The sequence below is a fragment of the Brachyhypopomus gauderio genome, chromosome 4 (genome assembly GCF_052324685.1).
Source record: "Brachyhypopomus gauderio isolate BG-103 chromosome 4, BGAUD_0.2, whole genome shotgun sequence".
Classification (NCBI taxonomy): Eukaryota; Metazoa; Chordata; class Actinopteri; order Gymnotiformes; family Hypopomidae; genus Brachyhypopomus; species Brachyhypopomus gauderio.
The window spans coordinates 16,017,138-16,034,942 of NC_135214.1; the positions used below are offsets into that span (position 1 = coordinate 16,017,138).

At 42.0% G+C, this 17,805-nt stretch overlaps 2 protein-coding genes across 4 annotated transcripts in view; one reads left to right on the forward strand and one right to left on the reverse strand.

Moving 5' to 3' along the window:
- gsk3ba (glycogen synthase kinase 3 beta, genome duplicate a) overlaps window positions 1–5,199 on the forward strand; it is a 30,122-nt gene extending 24,923 nt beyond the window's left edge. The window contains exons 8-12 of one of the 3 annotated variants that reach the window (XM_077002615.1): window positions 292–399; window positions 2,122–2,128; window positions 2,757–2,957; window positions 3,093–3,191; window positions 3,431–5,199. In XM_077002615.1, coding sequence (XP_076858730.1) covers window positions 292–399; window positions 2,122–2,128; window positions 2,757–2,957; window positions 3,093–3,191; window positions 3,431–3,501 — 486 coding nt within the window. In that variant the 3' untranslated portion in view covers window positions 3,502–5,199. The remainder of the gene's footprint in view (window positions 1–291; window positions 400–2,121; window positions 2,129–2,756; window positions 2,958–3,092; window positions 3,192–3,430) is intronic. The other 2 variants (XM_077002613.1, XM_077002614.1) reach the window with 2 other exon arrangements.
- A 2,449-nt stretch (window positions 5,200–7,648) lies between these two features.
- On the reverse strand, window positions 7,649–14,042 carry nr1i2 (nuclear receptor subfamily 1, group I, member 2). Its single transcript, XM_077002616.1, has 5 exons — window positions 13,900–14,042; window positions 12,826–12,971; window positions 10,308–10,424; window positions 10,058–10,163; window positions 7,649–9,718 (listed from the first exon to the last, which is right to left on the reverse strand). Exons 1-5 carry the CDS (start codon window positions 13,905–13,907, stop codon window positions 9,577–9,579), a joined length of 519 nt encoding a protein of 172 aa, XP_076858731.1. The 5' UTR covers window positions 13,908–14,042; the 3' UTR covers window positions 7,649–9,576.
- Window positions 14,043–17,805: the final 3,763 nt, after the last annotated feature.

Consider the following 17,805-nt stretch of genomic DNA (forward strand, 5'->3'; position numbering starts at 1 on the left):
ATATGCCAGTGTGTACACCCCAGTGTGTGTGCATGTGTGTGTGTGAATGAAGCTGAAAAGAGGAGGCCAGGTGCTGCTGGTTTGAAATGCTTCCTCCTGAGTGAGCTGTCATTGAGTGAAAGACTGATATTATAGTGGAGTTCTGTTGTAAGAAGTTTTTTAAACTGTGTTAGTGTTTTAGATCCCACTACTCTTTCCACCATATTTTATCTTTCTCCCTAACTCTTTCTCATTCTCTCACCATCCCTCTGTCACCCCCTACCCCACCATTTTGGTCACTTTACCTCTCAGGTGTTGGGCACGCCCACTCGTGAGCAGATCCGAGAGATGAACCCTAATTACACAGAGTTCAAGTTTCCGCAGATAAAGGCCCACCCATGGACTAAGGTGAGTCAACAGGTACAAGAACTTATTCTTTTCTTCAACACCATTGATCACCATCACCGTTGTACCGATCCATCACCTTGTGTTCTGCATGAAATTAACCATGGAAGCATGCATGTCCCTGCCTGTCACCCCCGTCCTTGGTCCAGGGACAGTGTTGTATTTACAGATCAAAGGTTTTCCCCTGCCAACCTGGCTACCTATCCTGCACATCTGTGTTCATTTGCATGTGTTCCAGGATGTAGTGTGAAACTGCTTCTTTTCATCAGCTGTCAGAAAGCGAGACCATTCGGGCCATCCTGACGGGCTGCGTTAGCGCTACCACGAGTGACTGGCGCAGTTAGTCAAATCCTGTTCAGTGCTATCAAATCCTGATCCGCAGGGTTGCCAACTCTCATGCATTTGACCATCTTCACATGCTCTCACACCATACTTCCGATATCTCATGCCGAAAAAAATAAAATCTAGTTTATTTACCTCTGAATAAACCCCCCCCCCCCCCCCCCAAATCTCACTCCAAGCTATCTTGAAAAGTTGGCAACCCTGGATCAGCTTCTTGTGTAATGCCGATGATGTCATTTCTCATTTCACCACAGCTAATGTATTTGAGAGCAGTTTCACACTCTGTGTTCAGTATGTATATGAGAACAAAGTTCAGTTCATGTCCATGTCGTTAGGCTGCTAATGGGATGTGTGGCATGGATTGAATAACTGCCTTCAGAATTCTCTGTGTCCTGAGACAGAGAGAGGACTCTTCTCCACCAGCTCTGACCTCATTTGTGTCTCCTTTCACAGCCAAGATCTGGATTTTATCCATCCAGTTTGGAGTGGTGTAGTAGTAGAAACCTTCCAATAATATCAGTGAGTCAGTGATCCACAGAAGAGGATGTTCACCATGCTTTCAATTCAGAGCAATTTGGCAATTCAGCAGTTCATGATGGGGATTTTAGTTTTCATGAATTCACTGAGCACCCTGGGTAATAAATTAAGATGGTTACTGCACATGAATGTCACTCTGGGGTGTCTTAATCACCCACGGGGATGGAGGTGATTGTTGACAGTCACAGAATTAAAGGTGAGTCAAAGCGCATTAGGGCTGACACAATCGTGGTAGCTTTAGGTAGTCTTTAAATCCTTATCCTGAGGATCTATGCCCAAACAATGTCTGATTCAGTTCATTAGCTAATTGTCAAGCTGTCTGTGCTGAGTTTGTGAATGTGGAGCATAGATACCATAGCCTCAGCAGACAGTAATGCTAATGTTCATTTCTTTGACCTTCAGCATTCAAAATCCAATGCAGAAACGTTGTGATTTTCAACTTGAGTGTAAATTTGGGTAAATACTTGAAAATTTAGTCCAATGAGGCTCAATGGATTAGCCGAAGCACTTGGAGCTGTCATGTACCTGATGCCCCCTGGTGGCCATTCTTAATAGTATACAGAAGAAAAGAGGCCTGCTGTGCTTTGACTTTTAAATTCTCTCTCTCTCTCTCTCTCTCTCTCTCTCTCTCTCTCTCTCTCTCTCTCTCTCTCTCTCTCTCTCTCTCTCTCTCTCTCTCTCTCTCTCTCCCTCTCCCTCTCCCTTTACTGCTGTTGTTGGGTCAATAGTCATAAACTCTCCATTTACCTACTTGCTGTTAGATGTATGTGTGGCTATTTCAGTCTGCCTTCTCATTCATTATACAGCACCTGCAGCTCTTGCTGAACTTAAAACACCCTTGAGATAAATAGACACCAGCCCTGTGACTGTTCCTAATATCGTCCAGTCTGAACACATCTACTACATCTATTACACCGTATCAGCCAAGATACATTCCACTGCCTCAGAGCTCACTTTACGGTGCCCTACTAAAGCATCTATTGAGTTTTTTAGGGTCCGAATGTGAGGTGCTCAATTATCTGACTGGAACACCAGTCAGCATGGACTTCCATGATGACAGGGCCGAAGGCAAAAAGCCCCTGACTCAAGCAGGAAGTCAGAACTGGCTGCATTACAGACCTGGCCGAGTGTCTGCAGGGTGCGGCTCCAGCTCTCTGCTGCGGATGGCAGAGTCACCCTCCTACCAAGTTTCCCTTTCACTGTAACTCACGAACCAGCTGCATGCACAAGAAATCACTTCAGAAAGAAACTCAGAACAGAGAATGTGTCTGTGGCAGCAACACACTACTAGGTCACTACTAAAGTTTTTAACCGGTTAGCCCGGCAGTTGCTGTGGAACATCCTGAATGTCTTTTGTATACGTACTGAGGATTGGATGGAGCTCCTGCTGTTGTTCTGATATGATAATCTACCCGTTAAGTTGTTAACACTAAAGCTGACAATTATACACAGACTGCAGCTTCTGTACTGATTGGTTGGCTGACCCCGGCCTCTGATTGGCCTGCAGGTGTTCCGGCCACGCACTCCTCCTGAAGCCATCGCCCTGTGCTCTCGGCTGCTAGAATACACACCCACCGCCCGTCTCACCCCCCTGGAGGCCTGCGCGCACTCTTTCTTCGATGAACTTCGAGACCCCAACATTAAACTCCCCAATGGGCGGGAGAAACCATCACTATTCAACTTCACCACTCAAGGTTGGAACTGCCTATTTCTATTCAGAGAAAACATAGCACAGATTACTAATTATGCTCGTCTCAAAAAACAAAAAAACCCTGCATATTTAACTAAGCACTTATCTCTTTTTTTCTTCTTTCCCTTTTGCTGTACAGAATTATCCAGTAACCCGTCCCTGGCCACCATATTGATCCCAGCACATGCGCGTAATCAGGCAGGAGCGTCCACTCCCACCAACGCCTCGACCACTACAGGTCTGTCCCTCTCCTTGCTCTCTTCCGCCATCACTCCATCTTTGTCACTGGAACACTACACGTGTCGCCGCACTGCACCTCTGTACATTTACACCTTTACAACTGGGCTTAAAAGGGCACCAAAGCCCCATTTTAAAAGGCCGTTCATGTCAGTGTCCAGCAGGTGGTAGACGTGTGGGTTCAGGAAAGAGCTTGTTATAGTAAACCTCGTTTTTTATTTCTTTTTTTCTGGTGCACAGATGCCAACAATGGAGAGCGCGGACAAAACACCACTGCAGCCTCCGCCTCCGCCTCCAACACCTCCACCTGAGTGCCCCAGCCAATCACATCCAGCCTGACCATGAAAGGCCACGTTCTGCTGCTCCCGAGCTGAATGGGTGGGGTTTGAATCATCTAAACACCACTTTTCAAGAGCCAACCCCTTACCTAAGTGTTTTTGACACTGTCCAGAATGACTGTATATGGAAACAACTCTCCTCTGTGATTTTTTTGGATGAAAGAGACTGAAAGAGGGAGAGGAGAGCAAAGGCCCAGGGTGATAACACACCCTAAAACCACACGTAACCGTTCTCATTCTAGCTGGACAATCCCTCAACTCCAAGCAATTCAGTAGCCAAATCCACCTTCTTCCATCTCTTCAGTTTAGCAAACCGGCTGTTCCAATGAGCTCCCCTCCCTCCCTCTCTCTCTCACCCCAAGGTCGTCTCACACATGCGTAGCGTCCTTCATCATCTCCTCCTCTCCTTCTCCCCGTTCATGTTGATGTGCACTGGCTCATCCAGTCGTTCATGACTCGAATTTGGTTGGGAGCATCTGGTGATATAGAGGGACAAAGATGATTTGACATGTAAAGACTAGAAAAAAAGTTCCTGAAGGCTGCACACATGCTGCTCCCAGGTTTAGCTTGTGTACACAAAGCACCACAACGGGTTAACGCAACCACCATGCATGTTTCAGCAAACAAGGCCCACCTCAAAGAGGAGGTTTGGTGTGCTCTGACGTTTATTTAGGAGTTTTAAATGCATATAGTCATGTTTTGTTATGATTTTATATTGAAAACGGGAACTTTATGGGGGTTGAGTAGGGGGTGGGCGGACCTTTGCTGACTTTAGAGACTTGACATGTCTCGGTGTCTGCGCTATTGTATTATATACACACACACACACACACACACAATATATATTACTTTTCATTATGTAAAAATATATATAGGATTACAGTATATAGATATATATAGATATATTTCAAACATTATTGGTTAAGAAAACGTCGAGGACAGGTGAGGCTTTATTGTGGCGGACACCTGGCCACAGCCTCTAAGGTTCTATGTAGGTATATATTCCAAAACAAGTGCATATTCTGCCAGGAAATGTCTGCCTGATATGCTCATCTGTCCTGTGGTGTTTCTGTTGATCCTGTAGGACAGATTATGTAGTTAATCTGGTTTTGCCTTCACTCTTTCCGCTGTTATTTATTGTGGACTCTGTGTCAGTAGTCCTCAGGTTCATGCTAACTGTTTTTGGTCACACCATGGGTTGAATTAATACACTGAATGCAAATATGCATTCAGGAAACTTTTAATGTAATATTAGCTTGCACCGGAGTATAAATGGTGCATACCAGCTAAGTCAGCACATAGCTGATATCATTAAAATAAAGACTGTATACTGATTGTCAGTGCCGAGGAACAGTGAGCTGTTTTCTGTTTGCCAAGATGTAACATTGGGGCTGTGTTGTTGTAACCACTACTGGTTTTATCTTTTTTTTTTCTTTTTATCTTTTTTTGCCTGTCGACATCCTCTTAATTTACATTTGTAAATGGACAAGCTCTGTACATAATTTCAGAATGTCTTAATACCACTGTTAAATTATCGTAGAACAAAAAACAAACAACAAAAACAGCAAAAATATGTAAATACAGCACAGTTGCTCCTTGCCAAATTCCGGCTTGTACTTTTATTTTCTTGTTATATATATATATATATATATATATATATATATATATATATATATATATAGTGCTGTCAATTCCAGGTGCCGTGATTAAAAGTCCTTACCAGGATTTTGCTCAGGCTTCCTGGATTGTGTTGATTCCACAAATTTTACCTGGATTGCTAATTAGAAAATCTAGCAAGCTTGAGCAAAATCCTGGTGAGGACTTTTAATCGCGGCACCTGGAATTGACAGCACTAATATATATATATGTAACTTTTGTGTGTGTGTTTTAATGGTATGTACATACGCTGACCTGAGAACTGTTAACGAGCAAAAACAAATACAAGGACATTAAAAGAATAATAATATTAATAATAATAATAAACAAAGGTTAACAAAGGTTTAAAAAAAAATTTAAGATCAGGGGAAAAATTAACTGTTTGTTGGATACTATAGTTGAGGAGCCTTCTCCAGCCATATAGTTAAGTCTTCTCTGTACAGTAGGTGACAGCTGTATTATTGTAACAGGAAGTAGTAACTGTATAGTGTATCTATAGTTTGGAGTGCCTTGGCTTCCTTCCACTTCCTCCCGATAGCCCTTACTCACACAGTACTGTAACTCTGCCTCTGTGACCCCCTGCAGGTGCTGTTGACTGGTCAGATTAAAGGTCGCCTCCTGTCCAACAGACTTTCCACCATCAACCGTTGACATGTTGATGATTGCAGTTTGTTGTTTATTTATTTTATGGACTGTGTTGGGAAGAAGTAAGCAGAGTTGTAAATCAGAGATGCTGTAGAATTTTCTCTATATATTTCTCTGGGCAAACAAAGACAGGAGCCCGGGTAAAATATGCAGAACTTGTTTACTTTTTCTTGAGTGTCAACATCGTCTGAATTGGGGGCATCGTTCAAACCTGGAGCATCCATGGCATTGTTCTCACAGTTAGTGGCCAAACACGTTTCCTAGTAGATCTGCTGAAGCATAGTAGCATAAACAGGATGCCAGCATCTCTGTGTTCAGATGCTAGAGTGGAAGGATGGTACAGAGCCTGATCCTTATTTCTTCTCTGATCACACCTAGACTCTTTTTATGATCATCGCCAACGGAGTGATCTTATGTGGCGTTTTTTGAATGTGTGTGTGTGTGTGTGTGTGTGTGTGTACAAATGTAAATCCTTTGGATCAATCATCTGTTCTTAATATTGTGCCACTAAAATACTATGGCAGTGTAAGGCAGTGGCTGTGTAAGGTCTTTGTGCCCTCTGTGCAGTGAACATTAGGATGGCCAGCCAACAGCAGTGCTTGGGGAGGTCACGTAGCACCGCCCGATCCTTCATTCCTTCAACCTGTGGGTAAAGCTTGCTTGTAAGATTTGCATTCATAGATGTGTTACTTTCCACGAACAGTGTGACCACTTCTTGTGACTAAAGTTAAATAAAAGTTAAAAAAATGTAAAGACACAAAGGTTTTAAACAGAAAAGACAAAATATAGTAACAAGGACTATGTGTTCTATACAGACATCACATTACATTGTAAAAAAAAATCTGTCTTGGTTTAAAAGAAAAAACAACCTGTATAACATCACTACTACTTGAATGCCTCTGTTTGTGACTGAAATTTTTATTTTATTTTAAATATATTCTTTTTTTTCTGTGAAGGTATGCTAAATGTCTCCTTTCCTTGTAAATATGTCCGTTTTGGTCCTTGGTGTGACTTGGATTCAGAGAATAGTTACCTGGTACTGTAATTTGCATTAAATAAAGAGTAGGATAGCTTGGAAATGAACAAATGCTTTATTTGTCTTTTTTTTGTCAAATGCTATTATTTGTTTCTGGTCTTCTGCACTTTGTTTGTAGAACTGATAAAACAGAACCAAGTGTTTGTTTCTAAGTCAGACAGAGACTTATTCAGGATTTTTTGCTACATTATGCCTGATTGTCTCCTCGGCAGTCTCAAACGTTTGAAGTGGCTCTAAAGCCAAATCTATGCCTACAATCTCAGAAACTGACATTTTGGATCCTCTTTACATGTACTGCTGCTTGGCTAATAATTAGTAAAACCATCAGAGACAGATTAGTGTAATGTATTAGCATAGTGCTAACTTATTAAGCTTCCACTGACATATAGCTGTGGTAGCGTAAAAAAAACAATTTAATAAACTGACTCATTTGTGGTAGTGATTTAGTTTATTCAAAGCAATAAACATAAATAAGCATCAAATCAATGTATCTTATTTTCCTGAGTGGGACATTAACATCTAAAATTCACAGTAAAACTGACCACAGACAGTAAACTTCACTCCCTTCAATTCATTTTTTTGTTATATTTTCATGAACACCTTAATGACATTTGTAAACAGTTTGTTTTACTGAATCTCTATATTGCATTTGAAGTATTTCAGTAAACGTGAAATTAGTACACCTAAATTTGGCTGATCTGTTGAGTCACGCTTCCATTTCACATAATGAAAATGTTGATTAAAGCTGCAGCAGTTTTTGATTGCGCTCCGACAGACTACCTACATTTGTGACCACTAGATGGCACTGCAGTTCTGCGAAAATAACCCCGTCTGTATTTTTTTTTTTTTAAGGCTACGTGGGACAAGCCCATTTTGACCAGTAAACATTTCCTAGTGATTGTCTAACACAGAATTTCTGAGAACCAATGTGCTCAATAATGGCTTATTTTTCTCAGACAGACAAAAAAAATAAAAATCTGTTTCAACAGTTTCTCAAAGGCATTTGTAACTTCAAAGGAATATGGTATGACACCCCTAAAATATGACCACGGATACTGCCAGGAAACGTGATCGTTAGAGTTATGAAAAAACTCTTATGCTCTCAATTACTTTGAGATGCTTTACACACAGGGTTTTCTATTCATTGTGCATTACAAAACTTTACTTTTACCCCTAAAGCTGCCTGTTATTCACTGAGGTATTTGATACAAGTGAAAAAATATTTTTAAATATTTTAAAACTTTTAACAAGATATAATTGTTCCTAAAACATCTACAGGTTAAAGCATCAAAGCACTCGCTCACATTCACATAACGGAATATTACACTTAACTTGGTTGGCACCCGTTCTCAGACAACATATTAAACTGCCATGTTAACTTTAACATTTTCAAAAGCTTCTTTTCACAGACATCATGTTTAACACCTCTAAATACACTACCATATAGGTTGCACAGATAAAATGCAGCTGTAACTCTGTTACAGGCAAGGCAGAATGTCCATGATGTGCTGGGGATAATAGAGTCTTGTTTCCACTACTGAAACCATTTTTTCTAAGCACACTACCACATACAGTTTAGCCAACATAAAGCACACGACATATACAACAGCGCTTCCCTGTGCCACAATAAACCTTTACAATCATAAGTTACATTCATACAATATATGTGTTTTTAAAATCTTACCTTCAGTACATTAAATGACCGATCAGTATTTTATACACATTCTGTCCGGCCCCCCATCTTGAGAGCCAATTTCAGTTCAGTTATGTTTAAAGTCTACCATCACAGCAGATCCAAGATATACAACAAAAAAATACCATTTTGTCTATGTTGTGCTCTCCTGATTTAGGAGGAAGTCATCATTGTGACCTTATTTGGCTTCGGTGAGGTTTACATCTACTTCTCGGTCACTGCAAAAGACCCGGGGTGTTAAGTGTTTGCATCTCCCCTGCCAACAGGAAAGGGTCAGGTCTTCTGGTAACATCGCAGAAATGTTTACACCACATTGTTCCGCTCGGTCCGCTAATCCTGTGAATAGGGACACGTCCCAACAACACAGCCTGCACTCTTAAATGTCTGCTGATGTTCAAAACATCACATCCCTGAAATTGTACAAGCCATGTGTGGATGTATTTAGGTGGTTAGAGTTCTGTTGTTTCTTACAGCACCAGTCTACTAGGGCCATTTTCTGTTGCACATTTGGGTGGCACTGGCAACTTTTTCCTTAACCCAGCAGATAAAAGGCACTTGCTGGTAACAACAGATCTCACTTTCTGCTTTCTAATGGTTGTTTCTCACACCATAAAATGTTGTGCGCCTTTAAGTCTATGTATGTCAGTCATGTTTCAACAATCCCAAGCTAAGGTCAGTGGACTCCTGGTGAAACGTTGCATTATTCTGAAACTCTGCTACTCCAAACAGCAACTGAATATAAAGTAGATAATCAATGCATCTATAAATTAAATAGTGAGTTGCTAGGTGGCACCAATCTAGAACACTAGGTGGCAGCACCTTGCAATCATCAATATGTTTACCTCTACACTGCATATAAGAGAAAGCTGCATGGCCACATGATGCCATCCAACAGTGCCACCAGTTATCAAACTATAAGAATGTGTTAATTGAACCTCTGCCATTCAGCTGGTTCGGGTGTCCTTGCTGGTGCCTGATTCAAAACGAGGGCAGGAGCATGAGGGTCCTGAAGTCAGAGTCAGCTGTGCTTGCTGATTATCTCCAGCATGAGGGGCGACACGTCCGGCTGGATGTCCTGGATCTTCAAGATCTGTTTGGTGTGCTCCTCGTTCATAGTCCTCATTTCTGTCAAGCATGCCATGATCTTAGGGAACACCAGACTGGCAGAGGTAGATAGAGAGAGAAAGTCAAAGGTCACGGCAGTCAATGGTGTAGAAAGAATTTTGTGTGTGTGTGTGTGTTTGTTTGTGTATGTATGTGTGTGTGTGTGTGTGTGTGTGTGTGTGTGTGTGTGTGTTTGTGTGTGTGTGTGTGTGTGTGTAAAAATTAGCACAGGGGCTAAACATAGAATATCATTTGAGACTAGAAATTTGTCAATTCATACGCCAAATTAACACTATTGTTCTCATATTGTACAATCCCTGTAATGTACTATAACTTATGCCAACATATTTCGACAAACCAAATGAATCTTCCTAAAGCTTTCTAAAAATAATTACTGTTTGTTTGGGTCACTGCGGTTGATATCGATGTAGGTCTTCAGTGTGAGTGCTAGCATCTCTTGATGTTGGTCAATCACACTATGCTGAGTCACGCCCGGCCTGTCTGAGGGGACAAAAACACACTAAGTTTTAAATCTGCATTACTGTGTGTGTGTATTTATTATCTTATTGTATGTTTGGTCAATGTAATGCCCTCACAAGTTCTATTATACTTGTGTATACCACATTAGAAATGTACATAGTGTACCTGCCGAGAAGAGTGAGATTGCCTGCATCAGCACATACTCTTCATCGTGTAGGTGCAGCCGGCGTAGTGAGAAATGTAACTTTAACAAAGGATCCAAGAGATGTGCCTGAAAACCTGCTGCTTGGACAGAAGGGGGCAGTGTGTGTGAGAGAAAATGAGAGAGGAGAAAGCAAAAAAGTAGAAAAGAAATATGTAAGGGATTAAAGATGTAGGGATTAAAAGTAAAAATGAATCTGAATCCCTGCCACTGCAGTAGAAGTCTGACCCTGCCTGCATCCAATCACAGAGCAGCTGCTCTTCTGTAGTCTTTATTGTGGTCGACAGGGCGTCAGATGGCCTAGAAGAATTCAATGATATAAACTCCCCTCCCAACATGTTGGACTCTCTGAATGTACTTATATTTAGAACAGAACATTTGATAAGCATGTACAGTTCAGTATTTTTAAATAACTATGAACCCTGTTATCTACAAATGCAGAGACAATGTGGAGTACAAGAAAGAATTTAATTAGTTGCTGCTAATAGCAAATGCTACTCAACACACACACACACACACACACACACACACACAAAAACACACACTCAGGTACCCAGACCCAGGGACATGAGCACAAGGCTTATTTCAGCAGCCATCAAGAATAATGAGTCGACACGTTTATGTGTCTCCATGTGGGCCTGTACACATCTTGGTTGTCATGGAGATGACAGACCACCCTAAGACACAGAAGAAAACAGCTTTGAGCTTTCTGGCCTTTTACATATGGAAGTGGTAATGTTCTATCTGTGCGGGGGCCAGGGACAGGACCCTGCCGTGGAAGCTGTAGGCTGAAGTATAGAACTTATAAATGTATAACTTTAAAAATGTAAAAACATAAATTGTGTGAAGAGATTGTGTGTGTATGTGTGTGTGTGTGGAGAGAAGTATGTGAAGAAATGTACATGAAGAGAAGGAAAAACAGAGATGTCTGCACATCTCTGCAGTCCTGTACTGATCATCAGTAGTTAACTTAATACCATGGAAACCGGTTTAAAAATGCAGAACTAATAAGACCTAGGGTCCCAATTGATTTAGCTGAACAAAATCTCCTAAACTAGAGACCAGAGGGACTGTGTCCCACCACGACTGCAAGCTGCAGAAACTACGCCACCTACTGTGCCATGGGAAGTAAGAAGATGCTTGCTTCAAACACACCGGTTTCAAACACAAGTTTCACCTGGAACCTTAAACCTTAAGTGGAGGATGCAGCATGGCTTCAAACATTCTTTCAAACCAAGCAGTAAGAAAACTGAGTGCATTCTCTACATCTATCTCCCACACCCTCGTCAGGCCTGAAGAGTTTTTACTACATAACAACACTTTGACTGGAACGAATTGCACAACCCTTCCCTCTTCTCAGAGTGCTCACACATGTCTAGTGTGACTCAGAAATGTATATGCCTACAGTAAAACACAGCCAAAAATAATCTCGCAGTTTCCCAAAAGCTCAATGACACTGGGGTTATACTAAGCGTGAGAAATCGAGTAGCATTTTGAAGCAAATGTGCAAAAGATGTGTATTCAATGTATCACCTTGATCCTGTATCACACTTTCACTACTTCTTTCCACCTGGTGGCTTGGCCAAGTGATCAGAACAAAATTCTGGGGAGGATTTACAGTCAAGGTACAGCCCGACTCCTCCCTTCAGCTGTGTCCGCATGTGTGTATAGTTACATTGTATGTGCCCATACATATACTTCTGTGTGTGTGTGTGTGTGTGTGTGTGTGTGTGTGTGTGTGTGTGTGTGTGTGTGTGTGTGTGTTATTATGTTATTTGTATCACTTGCCTCTTGTCTTTTTTATATTATGTGTTGCACCTGTTGCTTGTCATCAGCTGTGTATTTTAGTGTATGTTTTGTCAGTATTGTCAGTTATTGTTCCTGACTATGTGGCGTTGCCTGTCTGGCTTGATTCTTTAAAGCACTAACTGCACTATTTTCGCTGTTAAGATAAATACCGTGCTCTGCATGCTCTGCCTGCACCCTGGCCTTCACGTGAACTATATGCCTTTGCTGTGAACACTTTCTCCAACAAGTCTTTCATCTTCACACCTATCAGATGTGAAGAGTTCTTTAGAGGATCAGTCTGAGCATGAGGAGATGAATCTATTATGCTATGCTAATCTATATGAATTTCTATGCTAACTTCTCTTACCCAATTGGACTTCAACGCTAACTATGCAAATCTAATTGGACCTTAATGCTAAATATGCCAATGTCTTTGGACTACGGTTCTAACAGGTTTGGACCATGCTGACTTCTAGACTTTCAAGCAGGCTATGTTCATTTGCCTGTGCCATGTCAGACTGACAAATAAACATCTATTCAGTTATCACTCGGAACCCCCATGTGGTTTTATCATGGTACACGATTATTAGTGCATCCCAGGATTCTGTCAGAAATGGTATATTCCCATGTTTAATGGCCAAGATAAAACGAGTAAAGGGCAGCACTCGAGTGGCTTAAGCTCGCGACCCTCACCGCGCACGGCGTCGTTTATGCAGTACTTGCGCGAGCCGCACTCCCAGATGCCCGTCTCCTCGTTGAACAGCATGTTGAAGCGCATCTGGACGATCTCGAACGCAGCGCCCTTCAGCAGAGAGATCTGATCCTCTATGTTTAGAGATCTGCAATATGAACATCTGCTCAAAACTACACCAAATAAAAGCATCTCAGATCATATATATTCTACATATATATATATATAATGCAGTAACTTACTCATTCTTTCTCAAAGACTGAGCATATGGTAAGCAAGTAACTGCTGTCTACGTAGGTAAGATAAATGGACATATTAAAAGCTGTAGTGATGTACACAAAGTTTCCAGAGAAACAGGACATTTCGGATGGAGGTGCTCCATCAAATGCCCCAAACTACTTCCCCTACATCAGCGCTCTGATTAGAAGATGCTCAGACTGTGAGTTTACACTGACATACGTGGGGATGAAATCCGAAGGCACTGAGAAATAATTGGGTAATGGCAGAGGAGAGCGTCAGGTTGTCCAGCCTGAGACACTCATCTATATGGATCTACGTCTTCATCTGCTCGTTAGTGTGGACACATACTGCGTGCGCACGGTTTCTGTTCTACGGCTTTAATGGTGCACTGCAGGCACTTTTCAGTCAAAGCCAGACCATCTTTAATTGTTTACTTCACTTGCTTGCAGCTTCGTGTCTTCCATTTTTGAGTATTTTTGGGCCATTTATAATTTATAGTTAGTGTAAATATGCCTTAAGAAGACAGAACTTAAAATCTTGATCCATGTGCCTTTTTAACTTTGAGCACCTAACCATGTAAGGCGGCACAGCCTTGGCAACACTGCACAGAGAAGAGAGCAACCGAAAAAGATTTTCAAAAAGAGTGATCCTTTCCAGCCAATGAGAGCATGACCTGTGCTTGCCTTATTTTGTGGAGGGGTGTTTGGGGGGTTTGAGGGGGGGGGGGGATTGTTACAGTGGGTGGGGAGGCTCAAATGTGGATGAAGACCATCGAGGACAAAAGGAATTTTTTTTGTCATACCGAAGAAAAATTCGTACCTAAAATACTGAAGCACCTTGGCATATTTGATGACGTGCTGGATCATGTAGGTGCTGAGGTCTGTGATGTGAGGGAGGTTGGTGAACTTGGCTTTTCCCTTGCTGTCACAAGGCTCCGCCTCCTCGCCTGGTCCTGAGATGGACGTGGTATATTCGCACCAGGGCTGGCACTCCACCACATCGTCTGCCTCCTCCTCGTCCTCTCGGTGGGACTCGGGAGAGAGCTGGCTACTTATAGGATCATCTGGAGGCTGCAGACATTACAACAGCACCTCTTTGAAAATTCTGGTTTGAAATCAAATAACAAAAGTTACTTTCCCAGGTTTCCCTGTCACACTTTTGTATGCATTACGTTCATGACAAATATGCATTCATACTTAAAAGCATCTTTGTGATACCGAGTTCAGTGCTGTAATTTCTACTCAGTTTATGGCAATATGAGAGGATTTAGGATTTATGAGAGGAGCTCTTTTCCTCTTCTGCCTGAATTGCCACCTGCCTGAGTTTATCAGTTTCCTTGGCCCTAAACACAGCAGGGTTCATAACTAGCTGATCAGCAACTACCATCTACAGAGGAATTTTGTAGGAATTTTCACATTCCAACTCAGTTGCACATGGTTAGGGTCAGCAGTTCAGGTCAGGGTTAAGCAACATTTTTTATTACTCAATTCTTATAAAATCAAAGTAATAAACTCTCATTCATGATAGTTCACATGGTGTGGAGTTGGCTAATTCAGTGTGAACACTAAATCATGGCAGGTGGGAAAAGGAATCTGAAGTCTTTTCCCTAAATGTTGGGACTGTGATCCATACTGAGGCACTTTGTTCTTGGAAAATCACAAAATGACCCTTTCAGCGTGCACGAGAGTGTACGCATCTGACCCGGAACTTGATGAAGCCGGAGAAGGTCATGTCGAAGGTCTTCCTGTGTGCGTCGAGCAGCTCCTGAATGATGGCCGCCTGCTCTTGTGAGAGCACAGCAGGCTCCTCCGCCATCCTCTTCCTCTGGATCTGCGTCCTCCGTTTCTCCACAGCTTCATCTGACATGATTACTGAAGCACATAGGCACACACATGCCGTCATGACATCATACATACGTGACATCATGACATCATACATAAGTGACATCACACTCAAGCAAGTGCAGCAGATGCCCGCCATCAAACCACTCCATACCCCTAGAGCTGACGGAAGGCTTTGATGTATGTTTTTGTAGCTACACAACAACAGCAACGACTCCTGAACCGTTTCACATTACCACTTAAATCTCCCACCTCATTACCCTTGTTCCCTAGTGCATTGGACGTGGCATTTAATAATCAGAACTAACATCATAACCCAAAAAAATGTTATAACAAGTGGAAAAACATAAGCAGATGCAGAGTCTCACCATGCAATCCTGGTTCAGAAGCAGCATGATGCTTTTAATTGAGTTTTTAGCTTTTGGTGTATATGGAAATAATTTCTCATTCAAGAACTAAGCACTGAATGAAAGAGCGGAAGACGAAGATGACACTCACACTCCTTCAGCATGCCGATCGAGAGGCACTTCTGTAGCCGACAAGCCTGGCACTGCCGCCGGTTGCTTTTGGTGATGACACAGTTGTTTTGGAATGCACAGCGGAATTTCGATGGACCCTTCATTGCTCGTCTGGAGGAGAGGGACACAAAGACACTATTAAAACTAGAGACACACCAACACCTGGAGGAAGAGGGACACAAGCTGTAAGCAGTGGTACATGCTGCCACAACTGAATTACTACAACGACCAATAACGGTTAGTCCATCCTAAAGTTAAACCTAAGCATGGAGAGGCAGTGATGAGCTCTTATAATCTTCTGAAATGGAACCAGTTGACAGAGAAGATTGGAAGAGCCATGTCACTACATGATTCTAAATTTGTGCTAAGCACATTCTCATCTGACCAGGCGTTCAGCTCTGATTGGAGCTTCCTGTCCAAGCTCGTACAGCAGTGCACTTTTACATCTCAGCGATCAGCAGTACAAAGTATTTTTATGTAATTATTCTATCAGTCTTTATTATTCTTTATTAATAGTTTAATGTAACTATATAGCACAATTTTTAGGTGAATCACTTTGATTGGGCACTTTGAAATGTGTATGAAAATAAATAAACTTTCCTTGCCCTGCTGAACATATTGCTGTGCATGATATGGTATATTAAAGTGTTGATTTAAGGATTCAAAAGAAGAATTTCTAAGCACACGCTTAGTGTTTCAACAGAAATGCTCTGGAACAGAGCAAACACAAAAGACCTCCAAACAGATGTGATAAAAAGATCTGCCTAAATCTCTCTTCCCCCTCAGAGCTGATCTGATTAACTCTTACCAAAAAAGAAAACTGTGTCTGTTCGTTAAGTAGACATACATTTTCCAGTGACGTGTTGGGATCTTTTCAAATGCATTTCAATCAAATTCGCACAGGAAACAGGTGCAAGTATCACACAGCCCTGTAATCTGTTCTCTCCCAATAGCCTTCCAGCTCTCTACCACTAATGCATGCTTTCAGAGAAGCAACAATTTTTCTAATCAATTATGCAGTTTGGCTTAATAGAGGCTTGGGGACTATGATCATGTTTAATTTGCTCCAAGCACAAAAAATGACAGACTTGCGCTTGAGTGGAATTGAATATTTGTTTACCTTCCTTTCTTTTTTGGGCACAGACATATTTAGGAGGTTGCTTAGTTACATGTCTTCCAACAGTGATGGATTGTGACAAACCCCAGTAATTAGACTAAAAGAATTGATTGTTAGGACATGTGGAATAGAAATAACTTCAAATGTGTTGGACTGTAATTGTTTCATTCCTGCCAGTGAAATCAGAATGCAATGGCTTTTATTAATGAAAATGTTAACTGAAATATAAGCAACATTGGAGGTTTTCTGTGCCAAAGTACTAGCCATTACAATTTTATTTCCCAACTGGTTAAAAAAATGTTGGAGACTATATATTAGTGCTGTGATTCACCCCACACAGATATAAATGCACTCACATGAAAGCTGACATTCTCTGCTTTAACTTCATAATCACTATTTCATTTATATATGAAATTCTTTATTGTCAAAATACACAATTATTATTTTTCCTAATGTTTTAATAGGGCCTGTTTTTGCCTCTCGAAAAAGTCAGCACAGAAGAATTCTGGCCCCATCGTTTGGCTAAGTGCACGGCATGCAAACTGTCTGCTGAAGCCCAGACTAAAAGCACACAGAGGCAGAATATCTCTAAGGACGCACACATGCGGAAGAGTGTGTGTTAGTGGGTTTTCTTGCGTGTGTGTGTGTGTGTGTGTGTGTGTGTGTGTGTGTGTGTGTGTGTGTGTGTGTGTGTGTGTGTGTGTGTGTGAGTGTGTTTGAGAGAGTATGGGAGAAAGAACCGAGAGCTGTAAGTGAGCATGGTGCTCCCACCTGAAGAAGCCTTTACAACCCTCGCAGGTCAGGGCGTTGAAGTGGTATCCTGTGGCTCTGTCTCCGCACACCTGGCACACTTTGGGCTCCTCCTCCTCCTCCTCCTCCTCCTCCATCTCTTCTCTGAGCCCCTCATCCATCCCCGAGTCGTTCAGGGGAGACCACGTCTCAGTCTGTCTGCTCATGCTGAATCCTGGGAAAACAGACAGGGATGGGGGAGAGAGAGAAAAAAGAGAGAGTGGGAGAGGGTGGAGATGCACCAGTGTCACTACAAAAGTTCTGCCATAATTCAGTGAGATCAGCTAGAAGAGAGAGAGAGAGAGAGAGAGAGAGAGAGAGAGCATGCACAATATACCTGTATCACTAAACACTGCTCTGAACTACAAACCTACAACCCTCCATGACTATTAGGTCTCGCCCAAGCCCCTGAGGCTTGTGTCATGCTCTCCCGCTTACCTGACCTTGTGGACATAGCCAATACCCGTTGAATTTTGC

Coding starts and splice junctions, on each gene's coding strand:
- nr1i2 (XM_077002616.1), bottom strand. Junction 10,164..10,307: donor AATCTCACTCTTCTCGGCAG/GTACACTATGTA, acceptor TTGTCCCCTCAG/ACAGGCCGGGCGTGACTCAG. Junction 9,719..10,057: donor CGCAGTGACCCAAACAAACA/GTAATTATTTTT, acceptor TACCTCTGCCAG/TCTGGTGTTCCCTAAGATCA.